Below are 17,173 nucleotides of genomic sequence, written 5' to 3' on the forward strand. Positions count from 1 at the left end.
AAACACGTAAGGCCCTGTATTAATTTGCTGGATGAGCCACTGTGAATATAAGTAAGTGAAGCCGAGTGCAGACGATCCCCATTGTCCACAGAAAGACTTCCTAAACACAACAGTGGCTCAAATAAAACAACTTACAACCAGCATTCTTTTATCTTTTATTATTACAAACATACAAATCATATCATGTTTTCAGATATTCACGCACAGCCCGAGAAGGAACTCCTTTACTGGATGGATTTTAAAAACCTGCGTTGGGAGAAAATGATCATCCCAGATAATATTTTCAGTCGACCTCTGCTTACGTTACTCTCACAGAGGCAGCTTCTCTGTTGCAGCAGCCAGTTATAACCCGACTGCAGACATAGTAATAAAACAGCACAAACACAAAAATACTCAGAGCTTGTTGTTCATCATATCAAATGAACAAAAGGTAAACAAACATCACACTGTTGTCTTGCTAGACATGTTAGTAGAGGTCATGGCTCAGAGATGTAAAAGATCTAAAAGTTCAATTTTATTTGCAAGAAATTCTCTGAGGTTAGCAAATTAAACCCGGGATAAGCAAACCCCGATTGCAGTCATCTTTAAGTATTTAATACGGTTTCTTGGAGGCAACAGAGTCAGAGTTTAGAGGAAACCAGCCATTTAGTGGGTGGACATGGCAATAGAAATAATGTTGTTGTTTTTGAGGACTTGTTTTAGGATTTTAAAACTTTGCTATTGTTGAAAGATTTATGTTTGAGAAGAAAAGTGCATGACATTTTGTGAACATGAATGACAGACTGCATCATTTTAAAACAGAAATGAATGTTCAGTAGAAAAGTCCCCACTGCTTCTTTTATCCTGAGAGGAAGAGCAGAGGATGACGTATCAGTACAGAAGAATGAAAATAGAAATGTGCACATTTGCTGTTCAGCTCCTACCTGTCCTGAATAGAACACATGAGTCTTTGCATTCATCTTCTGTTTCAAAACGGTTGTCATTTCCACCACAGCCTCCATACCAGAACTGTGCACAGGCGTTGGCCTGCTTGTCATAGTACCAGCGGATGATATAGTCTCTGCAGGTGCCTTGGTCCAAGACCAGGCTACAGCGAGGATTGATAGGAGGCGTCTCTAGAGGAGTAATGGGCTGTGAGATACGGTTTTACAAAAGCATATTAATACACTTGAGCAGCAGGTGCACATCACTCACCTTCAGCTGGCTGCAGCTGATTAGATGCTAAGGATGAAACTGAACCCAGTGTGGATGAGGATGAGGCTGAAGACTCATTGGAGCTTCCTCTCACAGGTAGTAAAGGTGCTGTTTTGTTGACGACTGCCACATTGCCGATGCCTCGCACGCGGGCCCTCAAGTCTAAATCTTCCCCATCATCATCTTCCACCACCTTGAATGGGGAGAAAAATGTATCACTCAGTTTGATTCTGTACAATCAGAACTAAATTTACACACAAAGATTAACAATCCAGGGTGAGTTTCATTAAATACCTGAACAGGCAGCGGATCAGCACTGATGGGCAGTGTGAAAGTGTCTCCACGGGCTCGGTTAATGGTACGTCTTGGATTCTGGATCTCCTCTTGGTAACCATTTATTCCATTTCCATTGTTTCCATAAGCATTATTACCATAGACATTATATCCATTCTCTCTGTGTCCGTTGTTTCCATTAACACCAATCCCATGGCCATTGTTTCCATTCCAGGGTCCATTTGTGATGCGATTGTAGATGAGGGCGCCATTTTCATCTTCACAGAACTGGCTGACCAGCTTTGACTCAAGTGCTAAAAATAGAAAGACATGAAATATTTACTCAGAACCACTCAGCAAAAAGCCACTATAGTCACATATGTTCAGTTGTATTCACATCTTTTGAATCACCTGGTAGAGTGTTGAAGTCATCAATAAGGTACATGTGTTCACTGTCAGGGTCAGAGGCAATGAGGTTGAGTTCTCGCAGGAACTCGGCCTGCGTGGGATCGGAGGAATTGACGATCCCCAGAGCGTACATCTCGATGTTTGCAGCATGAGCTTCTCTCACAGCTATATCAAGTTTGACAGGCTCTCGTTTGTCAGTCTGACCGTCAGTGATGACAATAGCTACTTTTCTGACACCAGGCCGGGCGCTGAAGAAAGCCTCCTGGGTGGCTTTTCTGATGGCGGTGCCGGTGTAGGTGCCCTCACCCATGTAGAGCATCTTTCTGATTGCCTGCTTCACATCCTGTTTGCTCATGTAGCGAGCCAAGTTGAACTCCAAATGGACATCCAGGCTGTAGAGAACCAGTCCAATTCTTGTTGCATTGCGTCCCACTGTGGTTCGGTCCACCAATCTTGTGACGAAGTCTTTGATGATTTCAAAGTTCTCTGGGCCGACACTCTCTGAGCTGTCAATGACGAACACAAGCTCCATTGGCCTTTCTTTGCATTTGATCCCGCATCCTGGCAATAATAAAACACAGTTACTTTCATGTGTGGCGGAAAACTAATTAGTTTAACTGAGCTTTTGTATGCATTCATCAAAATGACTACAACTATCAACAGAATGTGAAAAAACAGTTTCCATGGCATACATTTAAATCAGTGAGTTGTCTACCTAATGAACTCAGCATGCTAACCAGCTAGCCCTCGTACAACGAATCTCATAATACTGCTTTCAACCTCAACCTGTGATACGGAGTCAGGCTACTTTCTGAGGGGGTGAAAACCAACCTGGTTTAGAAAGTCCAAAATGTATCTTTAGTGCAACCATTAACAACAGAAACTGCTCCTTTTTAACACCATTGATACATGGTTCTATCGTGGCTTTTCTCACTATCATGGACTTGCTAAAAACTGAGCGAATCAAGCTGTAATGTAAACTAAAAGACAAAAATTCCTGAACTGCTTCACAGAGTTTTGGCTGTTTTTGTAAAATTATGCTTATTCTTGGCCTGTTCTGAGTTAGGAGTTGGTTTGATTGGAGGGTTTCAGCCTTGGGCGATCTAAAAAATAATCGCAATACACTGCCATTGCCATTTATTACCTTTAAAGCTTTATAGACATACAAAATTTTAAAAAGCCTCTCCAAGAATCTAGACAAAACCAACACCTGACAATAAACCCTCAACCATTTCGCTGTGAAATCTATTGAGCATGATACACTGCCATATGGTTCCAGTCACAAACTTACCACAGATTTCTTTTATCAGTTTAATAATGTCCTCTCTCTGAAAAAGTAAATCTAGGTTAGTGCCAAAATTACTTGAAGCCAAACATTTTGTGAAGTACTGAACTCACTGTGAGGCCTGGATCTCCTTTTGCTCCTGATCTTCCCTGGATTTGATAGAAGTTACATCATCAGTTTACACCATGATTGCGATAACAGATATCCAAGATCTCTCTGCTTTCATTTATGTTAACTCCTGTACATTCCCAAAAACTCACTGTTCTAATTATAAGATGAAGAGCAGCTTTGCACACATTTGCAGGGATTTGTACAGATGAACTTATACAAAAATGAATACTGAGCGGTGAAACATCCTGAGCTCTAAGCTATTGGAGAGTTTCATTCTGTTTTACGTACTGGGTCACCAGGGATTCCAGGATCTCCCAAATCTCCCTTTGCGCCCTTAATTCCTCTCTCACCCTGTAATCCACGATCACCCTGTGACAATGGGAGAGTAATTCGTCATTAGAGGCCACTCAAGCAGATATTCATAAAATGGTTAAATGACACATTTGAACTCTCACCTTAGCTCCGGGAAATCCATCTCCAGCAGGCCCTCTAGGTCCAGTCATACCTTGGGATCCGGGCTCCCCCTGAAATGAGAGCAGGACTGGCTTGGATCAAGAGAGTTCTTCAGTTTTGTAAGATCATAAATTATTATTCTCTTTGCAGATGATTTTGTGACAGTTTCACATTGCGCATCACTCATCTGATCAGTTAAGATCGTTCTGGTTCTACTGAAAACAGGGTGTGAGACAATGTTAACACCAACTTTAAAAAAGTTCAAACATGTAACAGATCAGGAGGGAAAATGGTAACACCGACCTTTGGACCTTGAATTCCCTCTCCTGGAGGTCCATTTGGACCAGGTGGCCCTGGTCTTCCTATGTTACCCTTCAAACACATTGTTAAAAATTAACAGGCTGCTAGTTTCTCAATGAACAATATGCGCCTCTAACTACACATGTTGCCAGCAGCTTACTTTTCATGCGAAAACATGTACCGTAATCACATGTGAGAAACTTGTGTCCACATGATGCAGGGGAGCACATGTGCAAATCTTGAAATTCATGAAATGACATCTGGAAAATTTAGATCAAACAGAACGATCAATGTCTTACTGGTAGTCCTTGTATGCCCTCTCCTGGTGGGCCAGGCAGACCTGGGAGTCCTCTAAAGCCAATGTCACCCTGGAAGAGACATGAAATTGGAGTTTCTGTTACACACATGGAAATAAATCCTGGACAAGTGAAAAAAAACATAAATAGGCAAACCTTGGGACCAGAAAATCCAATTCCTTCTGGACCCTGCTCGCCTGGTAAGCCTGGCAGGCCTGGAGAACCCTGGAAAATCAGCACAAACTATTTCAGAAAATATCAACTTACACACGATTTCCTGGTTTCAAAGTTTTAAGATTGGCTGATCACAAACCACAGGGCCAGGGCTGCCTTCGCCTTTTGGACCAATAGGACCCGGTGGACCGGAATGACCTCGATCACCCTGGTGAAACAAATGGGAGTGAGGACACCTACAACATGATGCTGGGTCTCTATGGCAAATGAGCTTTTACCTTTGGACCAGGAAGCCCAAGGCCTGTTTCACCAACAGGTCCAGGGGGACCAGCAGGACCTGAATCCCCCTAAACAATGACAATGATAAATAACAACAATGTGATGTATTTCACTGTGTGCGACTGCATCTGGAAGCATCCGTGCTCATGGTTCTCCTGCCAGGATGGGTGTTATAACACAATGTGAAGTTTTTGTTATTTACCTTTGGGCCTGAAATGGATCGTCCTGGCTGCCCCGGCACGCCCTGCTGGCCTGGTATCCCTCGTTCACCCTGGAGAGGAGAAGTTGACAAGACACAATCCAATTTTTGCTGTTTTTTTTTTTTTTTTTAATAATTGTGGTGCCAACACCCTGGAGCCTCGATTAAGCAAGTGATTCACGGTATTCACTGTCAGGTTAATTTGGCATAAAAGACATCAGCTTTGTTCTTTGTACTATCCAAGTATATCAAACCACAAGAAAATACTTGAGTGTATTATCTATACCTTTGGTCCAGACGGCCCAGGAGCCCCTGGAGGTCCATGCAACCCGCGAATGCCCCGTAAACCTTGGTCACCCTGGGAGGGAACAGCGCATGTTATTGATGAGATTTGTGAAATCAAATGCAAACTTCACAAAGACACCGATCTGTAGCACACCTTCTCCCCTTGAACGCCAATGCCTTGTGGTCCCTCAGGGCCTCTTGAACCAGGTAGCCCAGGCTCACCCTAAGAAAGACCAGTAAGCGAGGCATAAAAATATGATCAACGCATAGATGTAACAGAGAATATTTCTTCATACAGTCAGTAGAACAGTCAGAGGTCAGATGCTGCTGGGACATTAACATACCTTTTGTCCTGGAGCACCATCTTCTCCTGGAAGGCCTGGAAGACCACCTAAACCAGCAGCTCCAGGCTCTCCCTACACCAAAAGAATAGCACTATTTTCTAAAGATTCTGGACATGTGAGCTATAATATATCTCGTATAAGTAAAAAAAAAAAAAGGTTTAGGAGTTGTGTCACCTTTGGACCAGGCTCGCCAACACCTGTCTCTCCTGGGGATCCCTGCTCTCCTGGTAAACCTTGGTCTCCCTTGAAAAAGAAACAGCATGGAGACAGGATCCAACAAATATGATACAGTGATTCCATGCAGTAGCTCCCAAAAGTGTGATTGTAATCCAAGAATTACTTGGAATCAGATCCAGAACTGACATGTCCTAGTTTTTAGAACTACTTATCTAAGGATAGATAGCAACGCTCTTCATCGCAATCAAACAACCTCTTCTGGAAAAGAGGGTCGGAACTGCATTCATTTTTGGGGGGAATTTCACCATACTGGGTGTGTGGACTACTACTTTTTCCTTTGGTTATTGAACTACCTTGTGACTCCTCTGCGACGGAGCAATCTTGATCAATCACATGGTCTAGCATCTCAAACTGGAAGTGCTTTAACACACCTTTGGTCCGGGTAAACCTTCTCCTGGAAGCCCTCGAACCCCTGGTGGACCTCTGGGACCCTCAACCCCCTGCATAGCAACAGTTTATTTGGCAATCAGTGAAGAATGTCTCATGAATGTATGTGCATGTGTTACAAATGAAGCCATTCTGTTGACCTTCTCTCCTTGTAGGCCCACTCCTGTCAGTCCAGTTAGGCCTGGAGGACCTGAGGGACCTACTTCGCCCTGGAAGTAAAACACAACAGTCAAACAAATTTGTGCATGAGAGCATTTCATTGTACTGATGATATTCTAGTGACACCAGATGCTCTGGAACGGACTCCTGAAGGACCTATGGAAATGTTCCACAGCTATATTATGTACTCAAAACAATTCCGGTTGAAGATGATTAAATATATGATTATGATTAGCTTTAAATGCTGCAATTAGGAAGAAGAACCTTCTACAGGCCATGCATTTTGGCTCACTTGTGGTTTTTATTACAGCCTTTGTTGTGCAGACATGTTGGAGTGAATTATATAGATGACACATATAGAACCCACCCGTTCACCCTTGATTCCTGCACCCTGTTGTCCTCTTGGCCCCCTCGGTCCAGGTAGCCCTCGATCCCCCTGTGGTGAAGAATCAGACACTTGCTATTGGGTCCTTGCCAACTCAGCATTGTTCTCAGTGAAGAGGAGCATGTTGGCTCCTGTTACTCTCCAGTGATTGATACAAAATGATCCTATGTTTTAGGAATGGAAATTTTTTTTTTTTCCACGGCATCTCTTGACTGCATGACTCCACTGGAGTGTGCCTTTTACGCCACTCAAGGATCTGTGAGAAATATAAACATAAAACAGGTGCTAGAGGGAGCAGCCTCTTCAAATTCAAGAGTATGATCACCTCTGACTAAAGCACTCGAAGAGTAAAACCAATAACAGCCAGGAAGAATGGCGCGGGTCAAACAGATGTGTAGTCGCTTGAGGACATTTCCAGTGGTTTTTTTTTCCTTTAACAAATAAAAGTGTACAGAATCCCTGACATATACACAAATATGCTCCGCCCACTGTCAAATTTACCAACAAGTTTTGTCTTGAACAGCAACAGTGGGAGGAGATTCCTCTTATTTACCAGAGGTAAGATTTGTCTCTATGCTGCTCTTGCACTGAGACATATAGCTGTCAATAAAGTTTTACACTCTACACCCCCAACTTTTATAAAGAACAATAGTGCTGTTGCTTGCAGCATGGAAAGACAAATGCAGTTTCCAACAAGCTTAATGCAGTATCATAATGCTTGAGTGAACGCCTGAGTTGTGAGTCAGTGAGTTGACAGATTTAGGCCATGAGCTCAATAATATCTCACTGACAATTAAATGGAAAGATTCAACTTCAGCGCTGGTAAAGAAGGTGCAGCTTAATGTTAATGTATTTTTCACAACATTGACGTTTACAGCTCTAGATGTCCCAATGATGTTATTTCTCAACATCTGAATTTTTAATTCTATATTACCAATTGCTATACACAACTGTTATTGTTGCAACTGAGTCATGTCATCTGTATGGGACGACAGTGGAAGCTTGAGATAGGGCAGTGGTTCCCAAACCATTTTTTTTGTCCTGTACCTTACATTATAAACTTGCTGTTTCTTTTACTCACTCTACCTCCACAGATGGTGCCAGCATCACCAATGGCAAAGCTAACACTGTAACGATGGAAACTGTGAGGCAGATGGTTTTAAGAATCAGGATGGTATTCAGGGGGCGGCACGGTGGTGCAGTGGTCAGCACTGTCGCCTCACAACAAGGAGGTTCCAGGTTTGAGCCCCAGCTCAGGTAGGGGATCTGTCTGTGTGAGTCTGCATGTTCTCCCTGTTCCTGTGCGGGTTCTCTCTGGTACTCCAGCTTCCTCCCACAGTCCAAAGACATCAAGAGGGGATGAGGCTGATTGATACTCTAAATTGACCGTAGGTGTGACTGTGAGTGTGAATGGTTGTCTGTCTCTATGTGATGGCCCTGTGATGGACTGTTGACCCGTCCAGGGTGGACCCCACCTCTCCCTGCTGGGATAGGCTCCAGCCCCCCCACGACCCTTAACAGGATAAGGGGGAGACAATGGATGGATGGATGGTAATCAGCTGTTGTACTATATCCCCAGATAGTGTATGCTGCTCGACTGGTTGTGGTGCAAGATGTTTCCTTTTCCTTTTATCCATATTTGTGCACATTAGGTGACATGTTGGGTGCTGAAGGGCCTTGTTTTTTCCAATCCCCTTCTCACATCCCTAATTTGCCTCTGATTGGCTCGTACTTAATGATTTCATGACTTTCAGAGGGAAAGAAGGAGCAGGAGCACAGGATCCAGGTGAGAAAAACATATGATACGAGTTAATTTTGACACAAAGTAAATACTGAGATATTTTGCACAACTCTTCAAATGTAGAGGGCTCACCGCCTCTCTTGTGAATCTTTTGTGGCTCCCAGTGGGTGCTGGGATTTCCACGTTGGGAATTAGTGGTCAAGCCAAAAGAAAACAGAGGCTAACCTTGTAATGGCAATGAATGATGGTGGATTCAAAATAATACCTTTGGTCCAGGAAACCCCTCACCATTGGGTCCTTTTTCTCCTTGAACACCTTGTGGTCCTTGAGGTCCCTTGAAATGAAACAGGATTAGGTGTTACCAAAGTAGCGTATACATGTACATGCAGGTATCCTGATCAGTTCGCAATTTTACCATTTACTATCGAAAACTAACAGTCAAATAAAGTTCTCCATTACTTACTGGTAGACCAGGTTCACCCACTCCTGGAGGACCAGGAGGACCAGGACGGCCCTGGAATCCCATGTCACCCTGCAGATTTATATAAATTCATTTTAAAAAAAGAGAGAGAATCTTGAATAAAAATCGCGATCATAGCCAAATTCAAACGTTACAAAAATTACATTACTACTAAACTAAAACTATTACTAAGATTGCTTACTTTTGGTCCAGCAATTCCTATACCAGTTTCCCCTTGGATTCCAGGAGGGCCGGGTGGTCCACGTTCACCCTGTCATCACCAACATGACAACAGTTGACACCTGTTTACATTAGAGCTTAAATAATGTTCCCAAATAGCAGCAGTGCCTTTTGCTTAACCTCCTGATTTTAACACATGGATCCTTCCTCTTTATATTTTGCAAAACAACTTGTTTCCTCAGATCTAAATCAGATTTGCACAGATTTATACACACAAAGATGTGCACACATGCAGACAAGATGATCCTTTGAAGCAGAAGTGAATGCTGCAATTCCTTTTGGCTGTTTACGTTCTTTGATTGGGGTAGTGGGCGAGTTATTTGATATCTTCTTGCAAGTCTGGACAAGTATGAGCTAAACTTTGAAAAATGAGTCACAGCTCCAAAACCCTTAAAACAACAGTGTCTCTAACCAACAAAGGCCTAAAAACATCAAATACATGACATAAATATTCATGACTTGATTTACATGATTCTCTGAGATTGGATGTGGATACAACCCAAGTGATTAAATATGCTTAGTGTGTTCAAGAGATTTGAATAGTTTCTATGTAATATTATGCTGGATTTAGCCAAATTATTTAAAGGCTCTACCACGTCACCCTCTTAAAATAATGAGTCATTTTTCCAAGTTTTTCAGAAGACGCAAACAACTAGAGACAAAGCATCATAAAGAGTTGATTCAGGCAAGAAGAATTGTCAAAAAATGACAGGCAATTATTTAAAAAGGTGACGGTATGAAAGTTTGATAACCAAAGCATTCTGGTACTATGCTGCCCTCTACTGGTTTAAAGTGGGTAGCTAGGTTGTTTTAAAAAGCTATGCGTTTTTAAACTAACACTATTTCATTTCTACTGGAGGGAATCTCTGTGAAAACATACATAAAAACTTGATGAAGTTATTAAGTTGTATAAGATCGAGGGAGTTGTCTTGAGCAAGACTGCCAATGATTCTTGATATCCAAAAGGAAACGAAAATGATTCATTCTGCTAAAAGAAGCAGAAAGAAATGCTGTGCAGGGTGTTAAATGGGAAATGATTCCATTTACATAAAGTGTAAACTTACTGGTACCTTGAATCAAATATGGGATTTTTCTGGGTTTGAAAATGGTTGGATACCTACGCAACAAAATAGTTGTTGTTTTTTTTAAAACATTTTTAAAAGGAAATATTATACATTCCACCCTCCACAAGAGTTATCGTTCGTCATTGTCACTTGATTGAGAGGACTGTAGAGTTGGAGATTGAACATTCTGAAATCTGACATATTATTAAATAAAGTAAATACATCAATGAAAAATGCTTGTCTAATGTTTGCTTTTTTCAAAAAAGCAAAAAACCAAACTTTACCACCATGAAGACCACCATGAGTTCTGTTTGTCTTTGCAAATGATGCCCTACATGTCCTCACATGGTGAGACAGTAGTCATACACTGAATTTCCATGTGTGTTATTAGCTACAGATCCTGCTGTAGGCACTTCCTTCTCTGCATTGAGAAACAGGCGGCCATTGAAGGAACCTTGAGTACGATTTTTTTTGCTGACGGTTCATCCCTCTACGAGCAAATTACGATAATGATGGGGATGAATTTGGCTCTTTTCCGAACGTTCCTATGGGGGTCTACTGGACAAACAGGTCCCTGCACAGCTTTCCAAAGACTGGGGTGGTAAAACTCCTACTTCCTCTGTAAAATTATAATAAAAGCAAAAGTAAAGGTCACAGCAGATGTGCATGTTGAGGTAATTAACAGTTTTTAAAAGGGGGCTAACCAGCTTCCCCTGTGGGCCCTCTGGTCCGATGTCTCCATGTGGTCCTGGTAACCCCTGGGCAGAAAAAAAACATGCAACCTTCAATTAATGGTCCTCCAAGTAAAATACATGTTTTAAACAGAACAGAAAAATAAAAGTAAATATTTTGCAAGAGAACAGATTCCGTGATTTCAGCTGCTATTGTCTTTCATATGAAAGTGAATGTCACAAGGAGTGGAGGCAGACTATCATTCTAATATTCATCAACAATTCAAAATGGCTGCCTTTTATCCTCAGTCTGTTTCCTGGTGAATCAAATCCAAGTTCTAATGCCTTTATTATATAGTTTACTAACCTGCTGACCTCGAAGTCCTCTCGCACCAATCGAACCCTCAGGGCCCTGTAGCAGTTCACACGAAGAAGGAAGTGAATAAGAAAATATGATGAATGAAACTCAGAAAGCGCAACGCCAGATAATGATCAAACTAAACACAACACGACAAGGTGCTACCGTACCCTGTCTCCTTTGACTCCTGGTGTCCCGCACTCACCCCTCTCACCCTGCGTAAGAAACATTAAACATGTAGACTTGAACCGTTAATTCCTGTGTAACTGAATAGCATCATTATTCCTGTACATTTACCTTCTCTCCTTTGTAACCTGGTTTTCCCTGTAAATAAGAGTAATGATAAATTATGTGTGAGTAAGCATAAGCAGAAATCGTGCATATTTGTTATGCAATGTGTAGTTGCAATTACCTCAGCCCCTTCTCGCCCAGGTAGACCACTTAGCCCTGCTTCCCCCTGAGATGGCAAGAAATTACTGACTCATTATAAACATAAATATGAGTTCAGTCTATGTCTTTTAAAGGGACACAGAATAAACAGGCTGATGTATGAATAGGTGACAGAGAAACACAAGATGCAAGACGAGTAATTTGGTGCACATTCACAAAAACACCAAAATCCATTAGTTCTGCAGGCTGGTTCCATTATGAGACGCACACCAAATGACTGAACTTGAGAATAAAATTATGTAACTGTCAAATAAATGATTATTGAATCAATTAGTTATTAATTAATGAGTTGTAAACTATTATGTATGTTTCAGTTAAATCCAAATAATGTGATTACATAAGTACATCCTATTGACTGTGCAGAGTAGTTACATGTAAAAATAAGCACACAAAAGGACAAGTCCATTTTTTCAAATTTGGCAGTTTCAGATGGTCATGCTAGAGGTTGAGCACTAAGTTGGGATTCAAAAATGCCAGTAGAAGAGTTGGTGAGGATACTGTTGACCAGGTATGATGAAAAATCGTCCATAGAGCAGAAAAACAAAAACAAAACATAATAAATGGGTGACTTCAGCACTTGGGGAGAATAAAAAAATGAGGCCAGACAATAATACATGCATGCTCTGTTTAAAACAGTCAAAATCAGAAAAAATAAATACACCCCTACCCCTCCCTCTCTCTCTCCTCTTATCACCCTGCCCCCCACCCACCTCTCTCTCCTCTCTCCCTCCCCTTTACCTCTGCAAAGCAAAATAAGAATTTGCAGAGCAGTGGGGCCTAAAATCAAACCCTGTGGTACTCCAAAGGAGACAAATGAAAAGAGAAGTTACAATTGATTACAGATATCAATTACAGTGTTGCACAAGAAATAATAACTACAAGGAAATGTCCTTATAACAGAGAGTAATTGCCAGTTGAGTTAATGGAAAACATTATAAATTAAAATGTGTTAAATAGCACAGATGTTAGTTGTTTTATTCTGATGTAGTCTTGGCAATTTTACATTTTACAACAGCATGTGTTCAAAATTATTCTTGAACTCATTAGTTACAGTTTATTCTGAACTAAAAAACATTATTTTGCAAAATTCTTCACAAGTTCTCTATAATGAATTACCAAGCCTGAAAGCTTCCTCCAAAATTCTACAATAGAATCCAATATAGGTTAAATAGCCCATCAGCAATGGAAGTCATGGTCCATACACACCTTTTGCCCTTTGAGCCCTGGGATGCCATCATCTCCGGGACGACCTTTCTTCCCCTGGAGAAGGAAAAAAAAAAATCATTGGCTCAGACTTGACATTTTTGTTCCCCAAGTTATAACACATGAGCAGAAAAATACAAGTTATCATAGCTTGGTTTTGCAGGGCGAAACTGCAGTATTTAATTTATTTTTTGGTCCTAGCTGTGCATTGTTTGAACACCAAGGCAGACAAGGGGTGGGGGTGGGTCACTGCGTAGATGTTTGAATGAGTTTCATAAGCTTATGGATGGGTGAGGGTTGCATGACAGTTGAAGCCACCGGAGGGCATGAGGTGTCTTGTCCACAGAGGTCGAGGGTCATTGTCTTGAGTTGCACCTGGGCAACGTGTGTCAGTTGCTATCCGCCAGAAATCACTAGTTTGTGACCATTAAACTAATGAGAGCAATTATGAGAGCCTCTTCGTCTGAGTGTAAGAATGTAAGGAATCTCTCTGAGGTGAAAGCACCTGGTTAATGGCCACACAGCTGTCTGTCAGCAACACCTTACTTACCTGAGCTTTTGGCTATCTGGGGAGCACGGAAGTTTGCATATGAGTGAAAATGTCCCCTTTCTGGGCTTGTGTCTATGAGACTTGTACCTAATGTCTGGAGCCACACTGTGTACAGTAGTCCCTTTATCCTTGTGAAACAGACCAGGATATAAGGGCGTGATTTATGCCGGGAAAAGGTCCAACTTTATAGGCAACACAGCTCTGAATGTGGTGCCTCTGGTTTCCATAGGAGACATCTTATGCATGAAAAATCCACATTAACTGGCTGAAACAGACCACACAATAGTAGCAACAAACATATTTATCTGAGAATAGCAGCCCATATCTCTCCTCTGCTTGTCTTGTTGCCATAGGTTTGCGTTTAGTATGTGGGGGGGCTCACTCTGCTGGTGTAAAATGCCTGCAAGCTACAGTGAGGGGAGGAAAACAACCAATTATCCTGATTGTTCAAAGCTGCACAATTACCAGTCTTAAAATATCAGGATCCTGTTAGGTTTTTTTTGTGCTAAAATACCATTCTTTTGATGAACCGACTTGTGACCCTTCAACGGAAGTTTAGTTGTGAGATGTTTTGAAAAGTTAGAAGTCTAATACTCACCGCAGGCCCACTAGGTCCCCTCTCTCCCTTCTCACAAGCACATCTCTGAGCCAGAGGGCACTTGAAAAAAGAAGAGACATGTTTGCTAAACTGTCATGAGTGTAACTCAGCACAGTCCAAATGTGAATCCAACATAATAAAGGAGTCTGACAGAAACAATACTCACTCCTTCATCAGCCAGGTTGGTCTGAAAATAAAAGCAAACATCAATGAATATCCTGCAGTAATTTAACTGAACTTATCAGGTTTGTGCCTTGCTTTGTTCTGTGTATTTGTTAGGATTATTAAATGTAGCGATCAATAAATGCCTTTAAAGTGAAATTTCAACATTTTTGTCCGAAGGAGACCAAAAACAACCGAGAAGGTCGAGGAAAATTCCACAGGATAGGCCCATGTATTTGCTTTTAAAACTGTTTAAAAAAAACTTCACATCCAGAGCTGTCAAAGACATTCTTCCATTTGTTCCGCCAGAGCTTTTGTCATCATTCCATCTCCATACATACCTGAACAAGCCTGTCCATGTGTCAACTCTAAATACAAGCTACTCAAAGCAAATACATCACTTTACTTCTCTGATGAAGGACAAGGTATTATACTCACAGTCTCAGAGACGATCTTTTCAACGATGTCCCTGTCCTGCAAATTATGGAGGAACTGTGAGGCAGGAGAGCTGGCGAGTAGACGGAGCTGGGCCACGTTCGCTGGTTCATTGGCTGCCCGGGTGATGCCCAACGTGAAGAATTTGATACCCTGATTCTTGGCATCAGCAACAGCAGAGAAAATGTCAGGGTTCCTTGGGTGGGAGCCGCCATCTGTGAGCAGCACCGCTACTTTGATGCTGCCGGGGCTGGACTCCTCCAGGTAAATCCTGGTCATGTTGGTGATGGCGTAGGTGGTGTAGGTACCATGCCCAATGTAGACGATGGGAGCTATGCGGTTCTTGAAGTTCTCTGGGCCCCTCCAGTCCCTAAAGGTCTGCTCTGTGATAACATGACTGCTGTACTGCAGCAGAGCAACTCTCAAGCTCAAGCTGCGGCCAGTCTGCAGCCGTAGCCCCTGGAGTCTATCAACCACGTTCATAGCCAATTGTTTCTCCTGCTCATGATTATCTTTGGCACTCTCAGAGCTGTCCAACAGAAAGGAGAGCTCCAAGCTGCAGTCCTCGTCAAGGATGGCTGCAGGCACACACAAGAGGGTGAAAGACTCTAATGCGACATCAACAAGTCCATTCGTCTTTTAAATGACTTCACTCCCTGTTCTGAAACTAGCAGAAAAACATCTTTAATAGTCTACAGATGAAAGGCTTGCTAGCACCAAAACCAACATTACTTCATTCATTTTCTTACCTTGTCCATCATGAATATTGGCAGCCAGAGGTTTCACCCGAGATTTCTTGATAGATTTCCTGTCCTCGGCCAAGTCTTGTGCCCAGACACTGGTCAGTGTTGTGACCACCAGCACTGATGTAAAGGAGAGGGACATCCTCATCTCAACTATATGGAAAAATAGCAAAGTCAGTGTTAAATATCCAGCAAAATCCTCCATCAGAGTGAAACGTTTTATATGCAAATACATTTTAGAATATAGCTTGAGGTTAAAAGGTTGTTCTGAAAACTTTGACTCACTGTCTCCTCGTTTGATTGGCTGCAATGCCTGATTTAGTACCTCAGTGTTCAATTAACCCAAAGTGTTGCAGGACCGGGAGCTTCCAGGCAGCTCATTGATTGTGCAGCAGCAGCAGCAGCAGTGTCATTCTGGGGAGCTGAGAATGAGAGACCCTGAGACACTCACTCCTCCTTTATAAGGAGGATCCAAAGGGACTCGATTGAATGGAGCCCCGCCAAGACTCTGGCTCTGCCCCCAGGGCAGGGGAAGGCTGTGATATGCTTCCAACAATGAAGCAATCTTATATGTGTTTGGCATTTTAATCACTGTAAATACAACCTGCAACAGATCTAACATGAATAAAGAGTCACTGCTTTTTAGATGCCTCAGAATTAAGGCACTGACATTGCATGTCAGCACATTTGGCCCTGTACGTGAAAAGATGTTACCTTTTAAATGCCTGTTAAAAACAGCTGATGAACACATCAGGGCTCCAAGCATTTTTTTTTTTTTACAACATGCTTTATTAAATACACTCCAGAAAAGTTTAACATATTAACTGTTTAATTTTGCTGTAAGAGATAAGCTGGGATCGATTTCACTGTTTTGTGAGCTTAATTTGTTTCCGTATCAAGGAAAGAACAGAACTGTTGTATGATTTATGAAACTGTGCCAGCTTACTTGCCAGCTAGCTTGCTGGCTGTCTTGCTTGCAAAACCTTAAAAGTCAGTAAGGGTTAATATGATTTATTAGAAGGTAACATAGGAAGGAATACCGCTTTGATTAATGTGCAGCAATAAACAGGTTTTGAAAGAGGTAATTTATTAAGTGGCATTAATGCCAGCATAAATTCCAGAGTTAGAGGATGTCAAAGTTTAGAGGCCACAAGGGCCAAGACCTGGTCACCTTTGATCTTCTGCCTGGACTTTGGAATGACCACAGTGTGCCTGCCTGGGGAAAAGGGGTTAAAAGGTCCATGGTTCTGTAAATTAATTCTAATTTAATTAGTCGTTGCAATTAGACACAGTTCTCTTTAACTGCTGAGATGATTTTCAAGAGAAGCCTGAACGACTCTTAAATATGAAAATACACCGACATTATTTCATGTGAGTATTAAAGACAACACAATCTCTGAAGTCGTATCCATAGAGAATGATTGTGCTTAAACCCCCTCTGATGGCACACAGGGCCAAAATATGAATAGAATTATTGAACGGAACAGCAAACATTTCTGTTTGGAAATCGAGTCACAACACTCAGGAGGAAGTGAAGATCAGGAAAACTAGTAAGATGATCATGAGGACATCAACAGTCCGGTGTATTAGCAGTCAGAAAGTGTACTCGTTTGTTAAAAGGTCCTCTTCAGCAAATAAACCACTGGAAGCTACAGGTAGCCTGTCACCTTCCAGACCCTCATTGATGACCATCTGACCTGTCACGGGTAGCGCTGACCTTTAAGCATGG

At 41.9% G+C, this 17,173-nt stretch overlaps 1 protein-coding gene across 1 annotated transcript; it reads right to left on the reverse strand.

Annotated features, from left to right (window-relative positions):
* Window positions 1–207: 207 nt before the first annotated feature.
* col28a2a (collagen, type XXVIII, alpha 2a) lies at window positions 208–15,592 on the reverse strand. The gene is made up of 35 exons (XM_086221202.1): window positions 15,451–15,592; window positions 14,705–15,279; window positions 14,271–14,291; window positions 14,105–14,164; window positions 12,960–13,013; window positions 11,716–11,760; window positions 11,601–11,627; window positions 11,474–11,518; window positions 11,313–11,357; window positions 10,979–11,032; window positions 9,173–9,241; window positions 8,974–9,042; window positions 8,776–8,844; window positions 6,752–6,820; window positions 6,366–6,434; window positions 6,210–6,278; window positions 5,776–5,844; window positions 5,602–5,673; window positions 5,412–5,480; window positions 5,259–5,330; window positions 4,976–5,044; window positions 4,773–4,841; window positions 4,634–4,702; window positions 4,477–4,545; window positions 4,324–4,392; window positions 4,028–4,096; window positions 3,727–3,795; window positions 3,560–3,640; window positions 3,274–3,309; window positions 3,167–3,203; window positions 1,879–2,436; window positions 1,489–1,781; window positions 1,195–1,387; window positions 924–1,115; window positions 208–843 (listed from the first exon to the last, which is right to left on the reverse strand). Exons 1-35 carry the CDS (start codon window positions 15,590–15,592, stop codon window positions 839–841), a joined length of 3,642 nt encoding a protein of 1,213 aa, XP_086077328.1. The 3' UTR covers window positions 208–838.
* Window positions 15,593–17,173: the final 1,581 nt, after the last annotated feature.

The sequence above is a fragment of the Aulostomus chinensis genome, chromosome 12 (genome assembly GCF_037954235.1).
Source record: "Aulostomus chinensis isolate RoL2024-O1b breed Wild chromosome 12, RoL_Achi_v1.0, whole genome shotgun sequence".
NCBI lineage: Eukaryota > Metazoa > Chordata > Actinopteri > Syngnathiformes > Aulostomidae > Aulostomus > Aulostomus chinensis.